Source organism: Hemibagrus wyckioides, linkage group LG20 (genome assembly GCF_019097595.1).
Source record: "Hemibagrus wyckioides isolate EC202008001 linkage group LG20, SWU_Hwy_1.0, whole genome shotgun sequence".
Lineage (NCBI taxonomy): Eukaryota > Metazoa > Chordata > Actinopteri > Siluriformes > Bagridae > Hemibagrus > Hemibagrus wyckioides.
The window spans coordinates 18118668-18141562 of NC_080729.1; the positions used below are offsets into that span (position 1 = coordinate 18118668).

The 22895-nt window shown below is 40.0% G+C and overlaps 1 protein-coding gene across 1 annotated transcript in view; it reads left to right on the top strand.

Annotated features, from left to right (window-relative positions):
* Positions 1-22895, top strand: part of egfra (epidermal growth factor receptor a (erythroblastic leukemia viral (v-erb-b) oncogene homolog, avian)) — a 57914-nt gene that overhangs the window by 25082 nt on the left and 9937 nt on the right. The window contains exons 2-20 of the mRNA XM_058418136.1: positions 6667-6818; positions 8022-8208; positions 8972-9112; positions 9269-9337; positions 10130-10248; positions 11044-11185; positions 13019-13135; positions 13559-13685; positions 13845-13918; positions 14512-14602; positions 14742-14941; positions 15386-15518; positions 15805-15895; positions 16845-17002; positions 17114-17152; positions 17518-17662; positions 18205-18327; positions 19472-19570; positions 22241-22426. Coding sequence (XP_058274119.1) covers positions 6667-6818; positions 8022-8208; positions 8972-9112; positions 9269-9337; positions 10130-10248; positions 11044-11185; positions 13019-13135; positions 13559-13685; positions 13845-13918; positions 14512-14602; positions 14742-14941; positions 15386-15518; positions 15805-15895; positions 16845-17002; positions 17114-17152; positions 17518-17662; positions 18205-18327; positions 19472-19570; positions 22241-22426 — 2393 coding nt within the window. The remainder of the gene's footprint in view (positions 1-6666; positions 6819-8021; positions 8209-8971; positions 9113-9268; positions 9338-10129; positions 10249-11043; positions 11186-13018; positions 13136-13558; positions 13686-13844; positions 13919-14511; positions 14603-14741; positions 14942-15385; positions 15519-15804; positions 15896-16844; positions 17003-17113; positions 17153-17517; positions 17663-18204; positions 18328-19471; positions 19571-22240; positions 22427-22895) is intronic.

The window sequence follows — 22895 nt, forward strand, 5'->3', positions numbered from 1 at the left end:
TAGTGCTAATTATTAATCTTTTCAATCTGTCGCTTACGGGTTACATGAAACTTCCTTCCAAAGTTTTCCTGTTCAAGAGATCTTAAAGACTTGGGGGAATTCTCCAGTTCCTGTTTGCTCCTGATCCAAAAAAAAACAAAAAAACAAACTATTGCTATATTTCCTTTTGCTAATGCTAGTCTGTTAGCGTATTAGCTTGAGACAAACGACAAGCTTCGGCAGGCTTTTTTTAGACACTTATATCCTCTTCTGATTCGAAGTGAAGAGGAAGTTTGTTTTCAAAAGAGCGAGTGAGGGCTTGATTTAAGTTGAAGTGTTTATTACATATCTTGTGTTTTTATAAAGTGTTAAGAGAAATATTGGTCTGAGTATGAACCGCATATTAAAGGATATGATGCGTTATCCTAAAATGTCACAAAATAAGGAAAAGGTCAGAAGGTTAAAGTCTTTATTCTTAGATTACAGTTCGATTAGCCATTTAGATTTTACCGCTTGCTCATGTGTCGTTCTTTAGTGGCTTCTTTTTTCCAGCCTTTTTATTCCAGGCCCCTGGAATTATACCAGAGGTCAGCTAAAGGTCAGTCCTTTCATGACAATGCATCAAATCTATAAGTCCAGCGTTCATATATCTAGACAAGAAGAACCTTTCTCCAAAAAGAGGCCCAAATAAGGGATTTGTCCTGTATTATTTTTCAGGTAGCCTTAACCATCAATGTATTTAACATTCCTTGAATGAAATGAAACCCCACTGGCCTACTGTAGCCGCTCAGCATCTGGGTTGGCTCACACGCGTGCCTTCCTCCACAGATCAGACCTTGAGCCTCCTCCATCCTCCCAAGAGGCCACCAGCATCTGCGTTTCAAGCAAAAAGCGTTGCTTTCCCCCATATAGGGAACTTCCTGAAAAGCTAGAAGGGCCAGTTTTTCTTCTCTGTCCCCTTTTTTTTTTGCTGAAGAGGATGACAGGAGGTGGGGTGGAGGGGAGTGGAGTGGGGTAACATCCCTTCAACCCTTTTTCTAACCGCCCGAATGATTTGGCACACCCTCAGACCCTTGTCCCAACGGGTTCCCACTCACCAGGGGAACTGCACTCATTTACAATTCACTAAAACAGGCTTAATAGATCAAATGCCTAACGTCCATCCCTTTCCAGATGTGGATTTATTTATTGTATCGCTGAAACCATAATTGTTTCGATTGTATGCAGAGGAATGAGTCTTACCCACCCCCTGAATGTATAACAATTAAGTCCTAGCTGGAATGGGAAGTGGGGACTAAGTGCACAGGAAGCCTTGAGGAAATGCTTTTATTTTCCTTACTAAAGTTGATTTGGGCCTCGTTTCAAAACCGTGGGTCTTGAAAAGGGAAACAGACAGATCTTCTTCTTCTCTTCATCCAATGCGGAGGCTTCAAGGATATAAACACTGCCTGGCAGAAACATTAGAGGACTTTTATTTATTTATTTATTTTTTGTTTTCATGGTTTGACTGAATGATTGTTTTAAATCCATTTTAACCAAAGTACAATATTGTATTTGTGTACTGTAATTACACATTTATTATTCAGGGAAAAAAAAACAATTAGCCTTGGCTTCTTCCTTTTACGCATGGATACTCTTTCGTTAAATTTGTTTAATCGACTCTAATGGGTAATGTCATTCCAGGTAATGATCGTATGAGGAACAATATGAGCTTATAATTAAATCTCAATTAAACTGGAGATAAAGCTCCAAACAATACATGCTGCTTTGTGTCATTCTTCGTAGCACTATGCTCATCTCCAGTTCGTCCTGCTTAAAGCGGCAGTGAAAAGACAGAGCTGGAAGAAACAGAAATCAGCTCACGCCCAAGTTCTAGACGGATCTGTTGAAAATCCCTTTGTACCTAACCCTGTTGAGTAATCTGACCACATACTGGAGCAAGGAATGGCATCAGGTGGATGTATGTATCCTTATAAATTGCATTATGATCAGTGGGTAAAAAAAGTATGCAACTTATATATATATATATATATATATATATATATATATATATATATATATATTGAAATATTTAGTGTAAGATCTCTCACTCTAACAGAATTGTTTCCTCTGGATCTTGACCAGCTTCCTGGACAGAACCAAACAATTATCACTAGTTTGAATTGCTCAGAAATGTTTTCTGGACTCGTATGTGGCAGGTTCCTGGGATAGAGCACTCTTACAGACTTTAACACTTTTATGACTGCTGATTTAAGGCTGTTTTTAGGTATATATGATATCCGTTCACTGCCCACTTTGTTGGCCATTGGTGTGACTATCCAATCAAACCGTCCGATGTGAAAACAGATCAAGTGTTTAATCTAATGTTTAGCATCAGAATTGAGCTTTGCAGAAATTTGAGAGTAAACACTGAATGGTGGGAAAAACAAAAAACATCCAGGCAGTAGAAACAGTTTATTAATAAGACAGATCAGAGGACAGGCTGGTTCGAGCTGACAGGAAGTCAAATAATCACTCTGTACAATCATGGTGAACAGAAAAGCATCTCACATGGACCACATCGGGTTCCACTCCTGTTGAACTGGACATGAACTGGAATTTAATGCTGTGGCACAGACTTGTGTTGACAAATGTTGACGTTTCATAATTGTTTTATTTCCTGATCCAATTCCTTGACAGTGGTGTCATTTGCCAAGCCCTGCCCAGTCATAAAACATGATCTAACTTAACTGGAAAATTTCTGTAAACAGCTTCCTGGATGGAACCAAACAATTACCGCTAGACTGGATATCTCTCAGTTGTTTTCTAGAGTCAGATGTGCCAATTTTTTATAGATTAAAATAAAAGTAATTTGGGATAAGTATGGGACATAATACTGGTGCAATAGGTTATGATGTCAATGCTGGACTCTTGAGGAAAACCCTTAACCTTTAAGCCGTGTAGAATAACAATGAGATAAATATAAGTCGCTCTGGATGAAAGCCATCTTCCAAATGCTGTGCATGTAAAGGTGGTTATGTTTCTGCATTAGTAAACAAATCCTAGAAAAAAAGGGCTTGAAAGAAAAAAGGCATGGTTGAACAAGTCATTCAGAGTTTAAGTACTTGTTCCTTATTGACGCATTCCAGCTTGTGTCTGTTGTTTTGACTAAAATGGCTTTACTATAGAGGGCCTTGCATAGAGCCTTGAGGAACTCCTTAAATTCCTTGTTATTCGGTTAGGTTTTAGATTTAGAAATATCTGGGTACACTTGGGTATCGTAATCAAGAAGAGCAGCGTGTCTAAGACCGCCATGTGTTTTCTTCAAAAGCAAAAGCTTGATAATTATCTGGAAAAAAAGGAAGTGAGTAATAGTGTTACTCATTCTCTCCGAAACATGGCAACACTTAACAGCGGCAGTGTAAAGAACATCTTTTCTTTTTGTACACATGACATAAACAGTTATGACTTGCACGCAGAAGACTTGGCCTGAGTTCTGCCTGTTCCTGCAGGCCACTCCTTACCTGCAACACCTTGTCCTCCGGCCTCACGGCGTACAGGAAATGATGCAACAACCCAGCTTTTTATGATGGCATGTGCTCTGAATGAGGAACCTCTGGATATATTGACAACATCACATGCTACATAAGGAAGTAACGCCACGCTCTCGGTGCTGTTGGTGCTGATCCAAACGCATGAGTCATGAGTCCATGTTGTTACTATTTGACTCGGTTCATCACCATGAAACTTTTCCTGCGTTGGCCATGCTAAGCTAGACACCATTCACTAATCCCCTAGTCCTCTGTTATTACCTGCTGGCTGAAAATGTGCTAGTTAGGAGTCAAGAGTATTATTATATATAATGATTGTCTGTATTTCTGACAAGGTGACAAGGCAGAAAGAGAGATAGCTTTCTCTTTACACAGGCAAGCAAGGAGCAGCTCCTTATCACTTTTCTTAGATAACAATGCAGCAATAAAAGCACTGTTTAAGCATCTAATCCATTGTGTGCGTGGGAGACGTACAGTACAGCTGTAAAACACGGGTTGTAGTGAAAGTATAACAGTGCGTCATTGTCACAACGAGGCTTGTCTGAGCTTCTCCTTCCTAGCGGTACCAGATTGCTGTAATCTCAGCTACATGGCCCTCAGCTGAATCCGCCCAAACGCTGTCGTGGAAGCAGGATGTAGGTCAGAACAGTATTACGCAATTTCTCGGCTTAGCGTTACACGAACAAAATTAAAGCTTTGTTTGCAGGCTGTGGGCGTTTTATGTATTTGCTACTCTTATTATTATTATTATTATTATTATTATTATTATAAATAAGATTATACTAGGGTTTTTCAGTTCTATACCATGCTACAATTTTAATAGTGTTAAATGACTTCTAGACAATTCATACTGCATCCCATCACAGCACTTGTTGATCCTCCAGCAGCATGCCCTCGAAGTGTTTAATTCCTTACTTTATTGCAGCTCTAACGCAACTTTCCGTCAGAACTCCGGGCTTTATTCACCTCACCTTGCTAGATCTGCGCGAGAAAATGATCTGGCCTATGTCATTAAGTCCTACACAAAAGAAATAAAATGTCGAAATGTATTCGTCAGGCTTTGGCCTGCTGGTTTGTTTGGGTTGCATGTGAGAGAGAGAGGAGTGTGTGCGAGTTGATGATCTGATAAGGGAGGGGTGAACATATTGTTCCTAGTGTACCTGCATTCTTTTTTTTCCTCGCTTGGTTTGGTCTCAGTCGGTGTGTATGTATGTGCGTGTGTGTGTGTGTGTGTGTAGAGAAGGAAACAATACCAAAATCCCTATTCTTGCTTGACCGTATGTGAACAATGGAATCCGAGAAAAAAAAAAAAAAAAGAATAACCTAGGCAACCTGTTTTGTTATCCCGCTTTGGGCTAAACCCGGAACGATGGCTTTCGTTTGTTAAGAACGCTCAGGTGACAATTTACATCCAAACACGGCGCAGTTACTGCAGCAAATGATGATTTTTTTAACACCACATCACGACATAAACGATGAGCTCTGCAGTGAGGTGAAGATTGCCATCTTAAATAAGCAGCTTTCTGGATGTGTTGTCAAGAGCAGACATGTCGAGGAATGCGACCTAACCAGTCAGCGTCTTGCAGGAAGTTTTGTTTTGTTGAATTTTTTTGCATGTTTGTCTCAGTAGCAACAGGAAAGAGTGAAAAAGGACGATTGCATGGACGTTTTTATATTGCTTTGCTTTTGTTTTAGCTGAACAGATTTGATGTAAAGTACGACTGAAATCCGTGCTACGTTGCTGAACTGTTGAATCAAAACTTTTTTATTATCCCAAATATCTCCAAGACAATCCTAGGATTTAAGCTGCTTGCTAGCGGAGAACCGTAACCACCGAGCTTATCTTAGCACTGCTAAAACGAACATGATGCAACATAGGCAGTAGGATAGGTGGTAATTAAAGACCCCTAAAACACCTCTGATGATTCAGATTTTTCAAATGAATCAGATTTTTTATGTTGAACTTATGAATTTAAAGTTGTTTTCATTCCAGTTACACATTTTTTGGTAAATTAAGAGATGAACAGATTCCACGTCTCCACTCGATAGAATCTCTGAAGGCGTCTATCTGCTTACACACACGTCCCAGGAAACTGATTGCTAGAATGGAAGATTTGAAATCACATTTCAGGTCCAAGACTCCTTGAATCTTAAGAAACGTTTCTGCTTACATTCAGAGAAAGGGAGTTTCTGTTGCACGTAGTATGAACACGTCTGGGAAGGAGAACCTTCACCAAACATGCGGAATCTCTGAGCAAGCGCTATTTCTCTTGGCATGTGCTCAAAGTTTTCCACTGACATGGAGTTCTGGTAACAGATACGCCCACTGGCTCGGTATCCACGAGATGAGAGAAGAGGAAAAAGAACACCAGAATGTTAGGACACAGAATCCGGGTTCCTATAAGATGCTTCAGTTATTCGGTGTATTCGTATTAAGTGCGTAGCTAGCGTATTTACATTTCATGAAAAGTAGCCGGTTCATTTGCAAATGCGATCTTCAAACCCGTACGTAATGAAAGAGTTGTACGGAATCGCGAATACAACAGAGAGAGCTAGAGGTCTGTGTGTTACGTCTGCGACTCGTATAACTTGCTAATTAGTCAGTTAGAGTTAGTGCTAATTTAGTGAAATTATGGGGGAAATTTTTTTTTTTCTTCAGGAAGTACTTTATTGCAAACGTCAGACATTTTCTTGACTGTTTATTGCTGTTGTAAATTCATCGAAGTTCCGAGGATGTTAAATCCTAGATAAAAACTAATACAACATCGTTATAGCCAAGCAACATTCAGGCAGTAAGAGAAATTTGGCTAATAATCTATGATTATTTTGCTATAACAATAACTTTAATAGTAAACAATTTAATAAATTTAATAATTTAACTTTTTTTTCGAAAACTTTGTTTTCACTTTAAAAAAACTACAATATAAAATGTTTGATATTAATTTTAAAAAGTGATAATGAAACCGTGACAGCTAACAAGATCACCGTACATACATGATTGATATATGATAAAAAAAATAAAATAAATAAATAAATAAATAAAATGCCACTCCACACACTTGGGCAAGATTTTTATCACAGCATGCTAATAAAAATATTTCTGAATTTCTTCATTAGTTTTGTCGTTATGTTCTGGTCTTGCGTTCTCTCTCCTCAGTGTGTCAGGGAGGAAACAACAGGCTGACTCTGCTGAGCAACGTAGACGATCATTACCAGAACATGGTGAAGATGTACAGCAACTGCACGGTCATCCTGGAGAACCTGGAAATCACACACACCGCGGAGAAGCACGATCTGTCCTTCCTCAAGGTACGGTGCCGGTTATATACGAATCATCCTGCCTCGTGTAATACGTACACACTGATTTTGTACACTGTGTTTGTTTTTTTTCTGAGACGATCTCACATAAGTCGTCCAACTCCGTCCAACTCTGGAGGAGGATAATTCCTGATAGCAGCGAGTTTATACGCCGTTACACAATGTGGATGTTTGACTTCATTTACTCAAACATCTGTAGCTCATGATGTATTCCGTGGATTCATGTGAAATTTAAAAGGAAGTTCTATGACTGGATTATTGGATTTGATTAACCAATAAAAGTCATCGGGTATTTCCCAGAGTTCGCACCCTAGCTTTACCATAGCTTTATGGTTCTGTTGTATTTGGCATGAACTGGCTAAATACGATGCTGTTTGCTGAAGGGTGCTTGGACCCCTAAAATCGCCGCTTGAATTAAAATCAAAGGCAAATTGTCATTTTATATTTTCCACCATTTTGTATTAACCACGACAACCTGAATGACTAGCAGAAACATTAACTACGTTAGCTAGATAACAAGCTAACTATCTAGCTAACTAGCTACCCCCTGCCTTGTTTTAATTTCTTATTTATTTATTTATTTATTTATTTTTTAAAAAGAGTTAGTGATTCTTCTCCTTTATTTATGAATATTCCCTTCCGCTTTCTCTGCTTATCCTAACATCAGTCTAACTCACTGCTTTGCTAACACTCCTATCAAGATCTATGATTACACACACATATGCACACACGCACACACACACACCTTAGATAGGAGAAAATATTCCACATAAACGACTCACGCGTCTGACATCCTCAGGTGGAAATTCTCTGATAGCCCTGAGGTCAGAAGTTGACACCAAGTTGACGTTTTTTTCAATATGGCTTCCTTGATAGTAGTTAATGTTCACGACACATGCAGGTAGCTAGTTAAATAGTTTTACATTAGCTAGCTTATAGCAGGTTTTTTTTTTTATATTTCTATGTATGGATAATATTTTATTAAGAATGATAAAATTATGGAAAAAGAAATGGGAAGTAAACAGGAAACTGTATTTCTTTGTACACCAGCTTCACAATACATAAAAGCTTGATACATGGCCTACAGATTATTTCTTTTCATTATTTGCGTAATAAATTTCCAAATATTTTTTATATTTCATTGTTTCTTTTTTTGCTGAAATTAGAACACAACAATTCTTCGTTTTTCTTTAGACCATCGAAGAAGTCGGAGGCCACGTGCTCATAGCCCTGAACAAAGCGCCGGTGATCCCGCTGGACAACCTGCGCATCATCCGAGGCCACTCGCTCTACGATAATGAATATGCCTTGGCCATCTTGTCGAATTATAACCAAACCACAGAAAAAGGAGTTAACCAGCTGTCCCTCAACAGCCTCACCGGTACGTCATGAGCATATAGCAGTAACGAATGAGTCGCGTACAGGTTTGCGGTACGGACTGAGTGAATTGTAGTATGATGACATGTCGCCTCGATGGTGTCCCGTGGTAATGAATTTATAAATAGCCTACATTGTTAACCTCAGAAGGAAGTTTTTTTTACAAGAAAAGATAAAAGATTTAGAGATAAATGCCTGCTTTGTTGTTGCTGTTGTTGTTTTAACACTATGACCTCAGTACAGTTTTAGTATTGCTAATTGACAAAATCTGTAATACTAACATGATAATGTTATAGATTTTTATAAATGATGAATATCATTCACTTATAATCCAATACTTTACTTCACAACACAAACACAATGATCCCAGTTACAGACATGAAAATGTATAGAAAAATGTTAGTAATATTAGCTAGATTTCTACTACTGGAGCATTTGGGATCCATCCATCCATTTTCTATACCCGCTTTATTCCTAAGCCTATCCCAGCACACATTGTGCGAAAGGCAGGGGTACACCCTGGACAGGTCACCAGTCCATCACAGGGCCACACAGATAGACAGACAACCACACACACTCACACTCACTCCTATGGGCAATTTAGAATCACCAATCAACCTAATGTACATGTTTTTGGACTGTGGGAGGAAACCAGAGTACCCAGAGTAAACGCACACAGGCACAGGGAGAACATGCAAACTCCACACTGAAAGGCCCCTGCCTGTTCGAACCCAGGAGTTTTAATATGCAATATTTGTCTTCTCAAGAAATTCTCCGAGGTGGTGTGAAGTTCGCCAACAATCTTTTCTTATGTAACGCCGAGACCATCCAGTGGGCCGACATCGTGAACCTGAAGAGCAGTCCCAGCCCTAAAATAATCGAACATCGGATCCCTTCGAAAGACTTCTGTAAGCCAACCCCCATTTATACAAATATATATATAGTGCAATATTCTGCTTCTACATGTATAGTAGTACTTATATCTGCTTTAAATAAATCATACTCTCTTATATCTGCTTATATACAACATACTTCTTGCATTTTCTTCTTTTCTCTTTCTACAGGTAAGAAGTGTGACCATAGCTGTTATAATGGCTCGTGTTGGGCTCCTGGCCCTAAAAACTGCCAGACTTGTAAGTCGTAAATATTCAAGGCATTTTTAAATGGAATGGGAGTTTGTGTTTTCCAGCTCATAAACGTTACATCGGACAAATGAAACGCTTTTAATGAGAAGCAGAGGGCTGACTAAATGACTGCAAAATGTAGGCGTTCTTCCTGATTCACCCATAAAATCACTGCAGGTTCTTCCCATACATAAACGGGTGACTCCTCTGCTGATCATGATGTAGTGTATTGTCTTGTCAGGGGTCCGAGCACTTAGAAGTCTGAAAGCTTGATTTCTCCATCTGTATTTTACGGTTTATTGCATAAATTTTTTCATGAAACCTGAACGTTTCTGATGTTACTCAGGAAGCATAATCATGAGTGAGTTGAAGTTTGGTGAACCGTATTCTTGTGTTGATCTGGGAATTGAAACCGCACAGCCAATCAGAATTGAGTGGGCGATTTACAGGGGGAACATTGAGCTACGGTCGCAAAACGTCAATCGATGGACTGTTAGGCTTTCTGTTTCATTTGGAAGCTCTGTATGGAAATGGTGCTTGGACACCCACAGTTCTCTGCTTGCGGCTATGGTTAAGGATGATTACGGGTAGCCGGTTAAAAGCCTAATAAAGAAAATGAAGTGGTGACCGTGTAATTATTGTGTTTTATTCCGTTGGCTGTTTCAAACTAGCATTAGAAAAACAATTAGAATGTCAATGAGAGGAATGGCAGATGGGGAAAAAAATCAATAAGTGTATTCTGAGTCCAAAAATGTGCTTACACATATCTCCAACTGTATCTTATTCTGTGTGTGTTTGCAGTCACAAAGCTGACGTGTGCTGAGCAATGCTCCGGGAGATGTAAAGGCCCCAAACCTAGCGACTGCTGCAACGAGCACTGTGCGTCCGGCTGCACCGGCCCCAGACCTACAGACTGCCTGGTGAGGAAACACTCAGAAAACACTTCACTGTCTGCGTGGTTAAAAAAACACAGGATTTATATTGCTCATGTGGTGGTGTGTTTATATCACTGCTGCCTGGGAGGTTTATTGGCTGGATTGACCTTTGAAAGTCAGAGGAGGAAGCAGAACCCTATCTTAAGCCTATCACAACGGGGACAGAATTCCATGTCTTTTATTAATATATGCCGGATTATTAGATTGTTTGTGTGATTATTCTAAACTGGTCTGGGATGGCTGATTTGGATTAGAGATTTGCTAAGATATTTTGTGATACGTTGCTAAATACATTATTTTTGCCATACAGACTTTCTCAGGATAGTGTATTATTATAATTATTATTATTATTATTATTATTATTACATTTTGTGCCTGAACATAACATAAAGACGTGAAAGGATGGATGGCTGCGTCTCCCAATAACCCTGCAGTCTTTATAAACCAGACGAACATGACATGGAACTGATAACATGACCACATGCTAAAGTGTATTCAGTGTGAAGCTGATAATGTAATCTATGACTCTTCTGCAACACTTATTTATTGTTGACAGTGTTTCGAAAAAGCTGCTTGTATCTCCGAGTCCGGAAACATCCACTCTGCTGATAGTTCTGCGCTGTTGTGTGTACATTGTGGCTGAATCTAGTGGTTTCGTGATTAAACATTGCTCAGCATCGCAGTGCCTCCGGCTCTGAGCACAGCTGGAGGAAGCGTAATCTCAGGGGCAGTGAGGAAATGCTTAGTTATCAGAACAGAGCGTGTGTGTGTGTGTTGCAGGCCTGCAAGGACTTCCAGGATGAAGATACATGCAAAGACGCATGCCCTGCTCTCATGCGCTACAACCCCAACACACACCAGCTGGCCCCCAACCCGGACGGGAAGTACAACTTCGGGGCCACGTGTGTGAAGAAGTGTCCACGTAAGATTCGGTTCATTCAGTCAGATGGGTTTAGTTAGGGTCTGAAGATTGTCAATGGAACTTTTTGCTTGTTTTAGAAACTTAGCAATATAATCACCATGTCCCCCAATGACTGGTCGCTAATCACTGTAATCCACAATGGCTAATAACTTACCGCTGTTGTTATCACAGTTGTTCCCGATGACTAATCACAGATCACCATTTCCCCTCAGCGACACATCACTAATCACCATGTCCCCCAATCACTAATCAGTGTTGTTCACAATGACTAATCACTTATCACAATTTTCCCCAATGAATAATGATCAATTCAGTTTGCAGAGGTTTGCTGTCCTAACCCTACCCAAGCACCACAACCCAGACACCGAGCGAAACCCAACGTTCCTACCGACAGCGTCTTCGATCAGATCAGTCACGCAAAAGTTTTCACCTAAGTTTCTCAGACTTCTCGGTCGCATGATTAGCTGTCACCATCCTCAACAACAATTGAGAAAGAATCTCCATTATTCTCTCTCAGACATGCAAAGCATCCTCAGAATTCAGTCTCAGCATTCTCATGCCAATAAAACACAACCCTGACACCCAGGCACTCGTTAAAATCAAGTTTAAATTCCACTTCAACTCATTTGCAAGCAAACAAAACCCTGTTTTCAGTTTCACTAATTTGTCCTCGCCTGACTCGAGCCTCGGCTTTACCTCATTCATCCAAATACATGGTCACACGCACCGCAGTGTCAACAACACCGGTAACTCTACAGGACCGGGTTTAACCCCTTACACTCCTGGGAACTGGGAACTTCTTCATTCTTTTTCTGACTGCATATTAACATCACCGACAATGCGTTTATATTTACAGCATTGAGAAGATTTCCAACTCCTAGTTTCCGCTGGTTACTGAATAATTGGTAGCAGTTATGAAATGACATTTATATAAGAAGGACTGGGATAAAAAACAGAATTTTAAGGGGTTTAAGAAAACAAAACTCGAGACGTTCAAAAATAGAACTGGCGATGGATTTGCATAATTTGGCATATTTCAAAGTGATTTTAATTTTCTTGGGCATTAAGAAGCAATTTAATTAATTCATTCCAATTAAGTAATTAGAACCAGCATTAACTTCTTCAGCAATCTGAGCAACAGTACCTCGTCTGTTGGATCGGATCACACGGGCCAGCCTTCACTCCCCACGTCCATCAATGAGTCTTGGCCACCCATGACCCTGTCACCGCTTCACCACTGTTCTTTCCTTGGACCACTTTTCATAGATACTGACCACTGCAGACCGGGAACACCCCACAAGAGCTGCAGTTTTGGAGATGCTCTGATCCAGTGGTCTAGCCATCACAATTTGACCCTTCGTCAAACTCAAAGCTCAAATCCTTACACTTGTCCATTTTTCCTGCTTCTAACATCAACATTGAGGACAAAATGTTCACTTGCTGCCTAATATATCCCACCCACTAACAGGGGCCATGATGAGGAGATCATCAGTCTTATTCACTTCACCTGGTACTGGTCATAATGTTATGGCTGATCGGTGTATATAATTATATAGTAGTTAAAATGTTAACATGGTAATATAATATATTTACAGTTTAAAATGACTGAAAGAGAATCAGAGGTAAAAACACGGAAAGGGAAAGTCTTGTGTGTGTGTGTGTGTGTGTGTGTGTCATAGTTAAAGTGTCCTGGATTCCACCCAAAGCAAAGACAATCATTGAAGCCTGAGTCGTGAGCTTGCATTCATTTCCTGACGGTTCTGGTTTCTGAGTAACATCAGAAAAATATTTCTTTAGTCATTTTTAGCTACTAATTTTTCTTTTCCTTTACAGATAACTATGTGGTCACAGACCATGGGGCGTGTGTGCGAGCATGCAGTCCTGGAACTTACGAGGTGGACGAGGACGGGGTCAGGAAGTGTAAGAAGTGTGACGGTCTGTGTCCGAAAGGTAAAATATAGGAAGGAAGGAGGGATGATGTCGTGTTAAAAACACTGATATAACAGCTGGTCAGCTCTAGAATCTAGAGTGTGATGTAAATAATCTAATCCTAATAATAAAGAAATACAAACAAATACATTTCTTTCTTTCTTTCAAGATTTTCTTTTTTTTCTTTTTGTCTTTCTTTCTTTTTCTCAAGATCTTTCTTTCTCTCAAGATTTTTCTTTCTTTCTTTCTTTAGCTCAAGATTTGTCTTTCTTTCTTGGGGCGGGGTTTTGAGGGAAAGCTTGTGGGCGTGGCAATTATTCTAGCCACAGTTTTTATACACGCTTACAAAGTGTTTGTCTCCAGATGTGTAATGTTATAAGTGATCACATCTGAATACTCCTTTATTTATTTGAGATCTTTTCTAACGTCTCTCGGATTTCTCAGTGTGCTCTGGACTGAGAGAGGGTCTTCTAAGTGACGTCATGTCCGTCAACGCCAGCAACATCGATTCGTTCGAGAACTGCACGACTATCAACGGAGACATCGCCATCCTGAAGACCACCTTCCAAGGGTGAGTTGTGTAACCAATCAAGTCCAAGTTTCCTCTCTGAGCTTCTTATGGCTCTAACAGTGAAAGATTCCTCAGCAGACTGATAACGATGAACTGAACAGCTGGTTCTGGTCAGTATTACAGTAACAAATTCATGGTCTCTTGATGTTTTGATTTCAGGGATAAATTCACTAACACTCCTCCGCTGGATCCTGCCAGACTCAACGTCTTCAAAACAGTCAAAGAAATTACTGGTCAGTTCTGTTTCTGTCCACACCTTTTATTCTACTCTTCTGTTATTCATTCTATTAATGTGTGATTAAAAAAACTGATAGATAGATAGATAGATAGATAGATAGATAGATAGATAGATAGATAGATAGATAGATAGATAGATAGATAGATAGATAGATAGATAGAACAAATGAATGAATGAATGAACAAACAGAAGGTCTTGAGCGAATGGAAGAAAGAAAGAAAGAAAGAAAGAAAGAAAGAAAGAAAGAAAGAAAGAAAGAAAGAGAAAGAAAAACAGAAAATCTTGAGCAAAAGAAAGAAAGAAACAAACAAACAAAGAACGAACATTGGAATTTTTTATTTTTTCAATAACAGCATATTTGTGTTGTTTTTTTTACTAAGTAAAGAATCACTAATAGAATTTTTTATCCATTAATTAGTTACCTGGAATGTTGTGGAACATTGTGGAATGTTGTGGAACGTTGTGGAATGTTGTGGAACGTTGTGGAATGTTGTGGAATGTTGTGGAACGTTGTGGAATGTTGTGGAACGTTGTGGAACGTTGTGGAATGTTGTGGAACGTTGTGAATTACTGTGTCTTTATTCTCAGGCACTCTGCTGATTCAGCACTGGACACAGGACATGGCTTCTCTCAGCCCCTTTGAGAATCTGGAGGTGATCCGCGGAAGAATCAAATACCAGTAAGATGAAAACAATAAACAGAAACCCGTTTTTTTAAATATGGACCTCAGGTTGTGGAAATCCACCAGTAATCATGGCTCTGATTAAAAAAAACAGGAAGTGTCAGCATGGGGGTGATTATTTGTTATGTTCTTGCAGAGGTACGGTGAGTCTGGGGGTCAGCGGGACTGAAATAACACACCTGGGCCTGCGCGCTCTGCGGGAGATCAGCGATGGAGACGTGGCCATCACACAGAACGAAAACCTGTGCTACAACAGTCCAGACCACTGGAAGCGGCTATTTAAATCAGAAAGGCAGCATGTCCGACCCATGCAGAACGCGAACGCCACCTACTGTGGTACTGAGCTCCATCACTGACCTTATATCACTGCTCTCTATCACTAGCCCTACATTACTGTTCTCTATCACTGGCTCTCCATCCTTGACCTCCATCACTGACTCTCCATCCTTGACCTCCATCACTGACCTCCAGCACTGACCTCCATCACTGCCCTCTGTCACTGAAATACAACACTGACCTCCATCACTGCTCTCCATCACTGCTGACCTACATCACTGACCTTCATTAATGCTCATCATCACTGCCCTCCATCACTGCCCTCAATCACTGCCCTCAATCACTGCCCTCCATCACTGCCCTCCATCACTGCCCTCAATCACTGATCTCCATCACTGACCTCCATCACTGACCTCCATCTCAGACATCCATCACTGACCTCCATTACCACTCTCTCTCTCTCTCTCTCTCTCTCTGACCACTGGGGTTCTCTGTTTTCCGCAGCGAAACAGAACCGTACCTGTGATGAGATGTGTACTCCTGACGGTTGCTGGGGTCCGGGACCGACCATGTGCTTCAGCTGCATGAGCCACAGACGCAAGACGAGCTGCGTGGCTTCCTGTAACCTCCTGGAGGGGTGAGTCACATCTGCAGCAGATCTCTATCTCTCTCACGTCACTGCAATACATTTCCATCTGCTGCTGATTCTGTCTCATGATAAAGATTCAGTATCTGCTACGTCCTCACCTAGCACCGCGCACCTCAGGGTGTCGATTTGAGCTCCTGATACGAGCCGTAATTATTAAGACGTCTGTCCTGAAGCTCTAACTCGGACATTTCTGAGTAATCTTACAGAATGTTCCGGAGCTCAGTCTGTAGCACGCCGTATCCCTGAGTACACTGAAACATGTTTGTGTTTGCAGCGAGCCACGTGAGAGTGAGGTCAATAAGACGTGTCTGGAGTGTGACCCCGAGTGCAAGCCTGTGAACGGAACGACGACCTGCAGTGGGCCTGTGAGTGGATTAAAGAACAACTTGAACATCACAACAATGACAACAACACAACAACAAAGACAACAACAACAACACAATAATGACACAACAAAGCGCAACAAAAGAACAACACAACAACAACACAACAACGACACAACAACAACGACACAACAAAGACAGCAAAACAACAACACAACAACGACACAACAACGACAGCAAAACAACAACTCAATACAACAGCAACAACACAACACAGGAATTAACATGGCTTCTGAAGTAGCACAAGGAATTTAGTGAGAGAAAACAGACCAGAGGGTGTGGCTGTAGGCGTGGCTGTGGGTGTGGCCTTCTGTCCAGCTGTCTGTCTGTCTGTCTGTCTATCTATCTATCTATCTATCTATCTATCTATCTATCTATCTATCTATCTATCTATCTATCTATCTATCTATCTATTTTTTTTTCTTTTTTTACTCAAGATTTTCTCTCTTTCTTTCTTTCTTTCTTTCTTTCTTTCTTTCTTTCTTTCTTTCTTTCTTTCTTTCTTTGCTAGCTATTTAGCAAGCTAGGTAATTAGAAAGCAAACTGATAGTAAGAAAGGTGTTTAACTGGAAGATAATAACAGAATTTAGTTGATTAACAGTGAAAGAATTAGCTGCAGGTGGTCTTCATGTTTGTGCTGTTTCTAGTGACATGTCCACTGCATGTGTCCTTGTGCTATTTGTAGGGACATGTCCACTGTTTGTAGGGACATGTCCACTGTTTCAAGTGACATGTCCACTGCATGTGTCCTTGTGCTATTTGTAGGGACATGTCCACTGTTTCTAGTGACATGTCCACTGCATGTGTCCTTGTGCTATTTGTAGGGACATGTCCACTGTTTGTAGGGACATGTCCACTGTTTCTAGTGACATGTCCACTGCATGTGTCCTTGTGCTATTTGTAGTGACATGTGCACTGTTTGGCTTCTCAGGGTCCTGACATGTGTGTGGAGTGTGCGAACTATAAAGACGGGCCGCACTGCGTGTCTCGCTGCCCACAGGGGGTCCCCGGGGAGAAGGACACGCTGGTGTGGAAATATGCAGACAGCTTGCGAGTGTGCCAGCTCTGCCACCCCAACTGCACCCAGGGGTAAGGGCACCTGATCTCCTGCTCCTGCTAATATCACCTTGGGGTAGATTAGGTATTGTCTCTCCGGTCTGCTGAGTATTGTGTTTATTTTGATGACATTACTTGTTTCAGATGCACTGGACCAAAACTTCATGACTGTAAAGGTACAAGGTAAGAATAAAAAAAACAGCAGTATTCTCTATTTGAATGGATGAATGAAGGAAGGAAGGAATGGATGGATAAAGGAATGGATGGATGGATGTATGGATGAATGAACAAATGCACAAATAAATGAATGAATTAAGGGATGAATGGAAAGAAAGAATGAATGGATGGAAAAACGAATGAATAAATGAATAAAGAAAGGAATGGATGGATGGAGAAATGGATGGAGAAATGTATGAATAAAGGAAGGAATGGATGGATGGATAGATGGATGGATGAGTGAGTGAATGAATGAATGATGGAATGAATGATGGAATGGATGGATGGGTAAATGAATGAAGTATTTAATTTAAATTTTTCTGCTATCTTAGTGACACGAGCACGTCGATCATCGCCGCCAGCGTGGTCGGAGGACTCCTGGGTTTCGTCATCATCTGCCTGACCGTCGCCGTGGCAATCAGGAGAAGGAAGATCAAGCGGAAGAGAACGCTGCGCAGATTACTGCAGGAGAGAGAGGTTCGGCTCAACACCTGACCCCCAAACACACACACAGACACACACACACACACACACAGACACACACACACACATACACACACACGTAAGGGTTTATTTAATAATATGTAATAATTCTGTTAATCATAATCCTAAGTGAAATGGCAGGAAAGGATGTCGCAATAATAAATAAATAAATAATGAGGTTTATATGATTTTTGCACCCACATGTAAAGAGGATGTGATGATAAGATGGCTTAAGGGGCTAGATGATAAGATAGAGGTCATTTAAAAGCGTGCGTTTTTTTTTCTGTGTAAATACAGGGTGGGGGTGAGTGGGTCAGACGGGGATTAGTAGTGAAGAGAGCGTTGTTACTCTGCACACTGTTATCTGAAGCATAAGGCAGATAAGTACAGACACAAGTCCGTCTCTCTACACAAAGCCTGGTGTTGTGTCGTTCATCATGGGAGAGGAAGCAGCACATCAAGACAGGATGTTCTCCTCACCAAGTGTGTAGAGACGTTTCCTGACAGGACGTGTGTGTGTGTGTGTATGTTCTCAGTTAGTGGAGCCTCTCACTCCCAGTGGAGAAGCTCCGAACCAGGCGCTGCTGCGTGTCCTCAAAGAGACCGAGTTCAAGAAGATCAAAGTACTCGGCTCCGGAGCTTTCGGCACCGTGTATAAGGTGACTGACCCCTTTGTTTCCGAGATCATGTGACCCGTATGCAATACGAGAGCCACTGTACAACTTTGTTTACAACCCAAATTTTACTTTATTTCTTTAAAAAAAACACTTGTATGCCAGTAAATGTACCTATAAACAGATTAAATATACACAGCGGCATTCTGTAATTTAATGAAATTGTGTAATAATAATAATCAGGTCATTTTAGGAAAATAAAATAATGAAAATGAAAAAAAATATATCACATTTATTAATTTAGAAAAATTTGAAAAATAATTAAGATTAAGTATTTCAGACTTCCTGTTTCTAGTAAATATAAATTTGTATAAAAATAAGATTAATAAGAGCCCTACATCTGGCCAGATATATTATTTGTAGTAATTATTTTATAGTAAAAAAATATGTGATCCAGAAATTGCTGAATAATAAAAATATAGTACAAATAATACATAAAAAATATTAAAATATTTACACATATATTTGAAACGTATAAAATCTAGCTTTTTTTTCCATTTGTTTTCTGTTTACATGCTCTATTTCTGGTTTAGATTGTCTTCTGTAATTTATTAAAAGTTAAATATTAAAGATATATGATGTACATAATACATTTTGAAATCTCAATTCTGATCTGGTCAGTTCGAAACAGTTAGATGGACCTATAAACGGATAAAATATACACAGCGCCATTCTGTAATTTAATGAAATTGTGCAATACGTGGCTAGTTACTGTGGTATAGGAGGAATAAAACACACATCAGGATTTTATATTATGGGAAAAATTAAGATCATTTTGGGAAAATAAAATAACGATGGGAAAGCATTCCGAATTTAAATAAAAAAAAAATTAATTAATTGATTAATTATTATTTTAGGAGAATTTGGCCAAAATTGAAGATAAGTAGTACTTCCTGTTTCTAGTAAATATAAATAAAAAAAATAAAATAAAAAAAATCTCTCAGAAATACTTCATAGAGACACAAAAGTCCTCGCTGGACATTCAGAAGTTTTGTTTGTTTTTCCTGAGCCAGTTTATTTCTAGGCTTTCACGTCATGTCTCTTTCATGCCCCAATTCTCATAAAATCTGTTTATATGTTTTGAAATGATGAATGTTAATATGAAGTTGAATCCAATCTCTCGACGCAGGGTTTATGGGTCCCCGAAGGAGAAGACGTGAAGATTCCCGTTGCCATTAAGGTTTTGCGAGAGGCCACGCTGCAGAAAGCTAACAAGGAGATCCTAGATGTGAGTTATTTTGTTTTGAAATCATGATAAAGACAGATTCGAGCATCTGGCTGTGGTGAGTGAAGTGTGTTTACTTGCCCTTTAAAAATGGGAAACTAATGAGAGACAAATGCAGATGGTATACAGTATTTAGGATCAGGACTGTCTTTTGGATCAGATGAACCAAGCTGAAGAGAAGTACCACCTTTTATCTGGCACTCATACTGCTGGGGAATGATGATAATGAAGATGACGATGATGAGGATATGATGATGATGAACATTAATAAAAAAGAACTATAGCACACATTACGTCCAGTTGAACATCCAGATTCGCATATAATGTTTTATACACAGTATTTAAAAGCTCAGAGAGTACATTTTGCACTTAAATTTTAAACATAGGCTGCGTTTACACCTAATTAAATTCATTAAAACCCGATCGAGCAGACCAGATCGTCAGCCAATCAGGACACAGCACGTTTACAATCGTCAACATCACGTGGCTTCTGTATCTGAATATCTGATCGGATCTCTCTTTCCTGTGAAATATTTAAATAAGTCTGTGGAGTTGACCAGATGGCTCCGCAAAGTCGTGCGAAATGGTGGGTTTTCTTTTAAAAACCGTTTTCAGTCGCGGGAAATTTCGCAAAATGTGAATGATGAGGAAGTTGGAAAGCTGATGTAATGGAAACAGTGAAAGGAAACCTGGATTGTTGCCAGCTGTGATGGGAAAAATGTGCACACTTTCCAGTGAATTAATAATTCTTCAACTTTGGGGTGCAAAAGCAAACTTTGCGATATACTCCACCCTCGACTGTGTCATAAAACCACACAGCTACGTGCAGTGATTCAGGAGAGAGGGGGAGGGATTAATGATAGTGGGCGGGGTTTTGTGTGATTGCACCACCGCAGCTGGATTTCGTTTACGTTATACTAAGATCCGATCAGTCCGAGCTAGGACACATCGGTCTGATCACAAACACGTTCACTCTTGACGTTTAACGCGTATGTTGGATAACAATCGGATACAGGTCGCATTTTAACGACAAGTGTAAACGCATCCATAAACAACTGGCTGTAATGTGAGCTCTAATGACCGTGATTTAATATTAGACTGGTCAGACTGGTCATTTATACAGACTGCAAACACGTTTCCACTCTTAGTAGCTCAATGCTGTTGTATATACGGTGTGTGTATATGTACAGCTACACTTGAATTGAATTTTAATCATAAAGATTTCGGGGAAATTGTCATAACTGAGTATTTCTTGGAACTTCCGTTCATCCTTGATCCCTAAAAGCAGAAAGGTCTTCCTGAAGGTTTGAAAAAAGAATATATTAGTTTCAAAGAAAGTCCGCTTTAAGTAGGAGGATGTGTTTTCAGCGATAGGCTGGACTTCTGAAGTCTGATAAGTGTAAAATGTAAACACAGCAGCCTTTTGATTAGTCTGAAGCAGAAATGTGACAGAAATCAGATCTGGAGAAAAATGAAGGACATACTGCATGAGGAACCATCTTCAGTACACGCCGTCGACTCCCTGATGACCGGAGAGGAAAGGGGCAGTTATTTGTATTGGCAGAGCATTAAGTCTTTTCCAGAAAGTGACTTCTCCTAGTCTGTAAGGCTAATGCGATTTTTTATTTTTTTTTTGTCGTTTGTCCTTGTGCTTTCCGGTAAAGCTGCATTCCAGCATGACACCACTGTTACTCTGAAGATTTGTGCTAAACCACACGCACAGCCTCATAGGTTATAATTACTGTCTCACTCTGTGCTAGCCGTTTTTTCCTCCCTCCCTCCCTCTCTCTCTCTCTCTCTCTCTCTCTGTCTGTCTCTCTCTCTCTCTTCTTTTTTGCTAGCTCCTTATTCACAGCCTGTTTTTTAAACCACCATAAAGCTCTCATTTCTTTGCCAAAACAATCTCTGTCAAATTTTAGCATGTAATGATAAATTCATTAACTAGCCTATGACTGCATATACAGGTGCTCTAACTAGGCTAACAGGTGTTCGCTAATCTAATGTAGTTACGCGTAGCGACAAGTATACGACAAACGAGTATACAAGGAACTAGTCTGCATTGTCTAACAGTTTGGCTAAGATAAACAATATGCTTTGAGTCTGGCTAGCGTTCTCGATATGTTTACGGGGTGTGGTGCTAGCGAGAGATAGAAGCTCGCACTATGTTCTGCTGTATTTTGATTCTAAACAGATCGCCTGTCATCTAGCGTGCTAATTAATCCACCTAGCACAAGATATTGTGCTGTAAAGCAGATCAGAAGAAGTATGTTATTTTCTGTTATAAATTATGGCTAAATAAAATAAATAAATAAAGGAGGTATTTTCTTTCAAGGGCCCCTGGGTTGTTCATTAGCTAACTGTTAGCATGCCGGGTTTGACGTAGTTTCAACACACCGCACAGTGATGCTTTTTGTTCAGCATTGAATGTCTTTATCATGGAAAAACTCCACAGTGGTGGTTAATATGAAGCTCAAATGAAAGTAGACACTTTCAGAATTTGTAGTGTTTTATAAGTATTTCTGTTTTTCCTAGCCTACTAGGGTTAATATATTTATAGAAAAGTTCCCAAAGAAATCCCCAAAGCGATTCGTTTTATATCAGACTGTTATATACGATTGATTTGAACAGCAGTGTGCTGCAAATTCTCATTCTTGAGCGCTTCTGTGCTTTCAGGAGGCCTACGTGATGGCCAGCGTGGAACACCCCCACGTATGCCGCCTGCTGGGCATCTGCCTGACCTCCAACGTGCAGCTGGTGACCCAGCTCATGCCCTACGGCTGCCTGCTCGACTACGTCAGGGCGAACAAGGACAACATCGGCTCGCAGCCCCTGCTCAACTGGTGTGTTCAGATCGCTAAGGTACGGACAACGGCCTCCATCTTGGCTAAGAAGAACAGATCCAGACCAAAGCCAATTAGCGCTTACAGTAGGGTGCAAGAGCATGAGTCAGATACACACACCTGGGTCTGGTTGTTGTTTTGGTCCGTTATAGAGTTTATATTCCTTTAAAATGAAGACAAGTTTCCTTAAAAATAAAAATGTTAATGTTAGAAAACCAAATCTTGAGGTTACTAATGAACTTTAATAACCTCTAATGACCTTTCATATATTTCTATTGTGTTTTTAATCTTTTATTAAATCTTTATCATATTATAATCTTCATATTTACTTTATATCATTTCCCCAGCACTAAGAAAAGACAATATTATCTTTTTAGGGCTCTTTTGATCCCTGCTTGAGAATTTTTAGATTTAGAAACAAAGCTGATCAAATCAACCGAGGCATGTGAACGGGGACGCAAAATTTTGTGTGTATTATGGGAAATAAT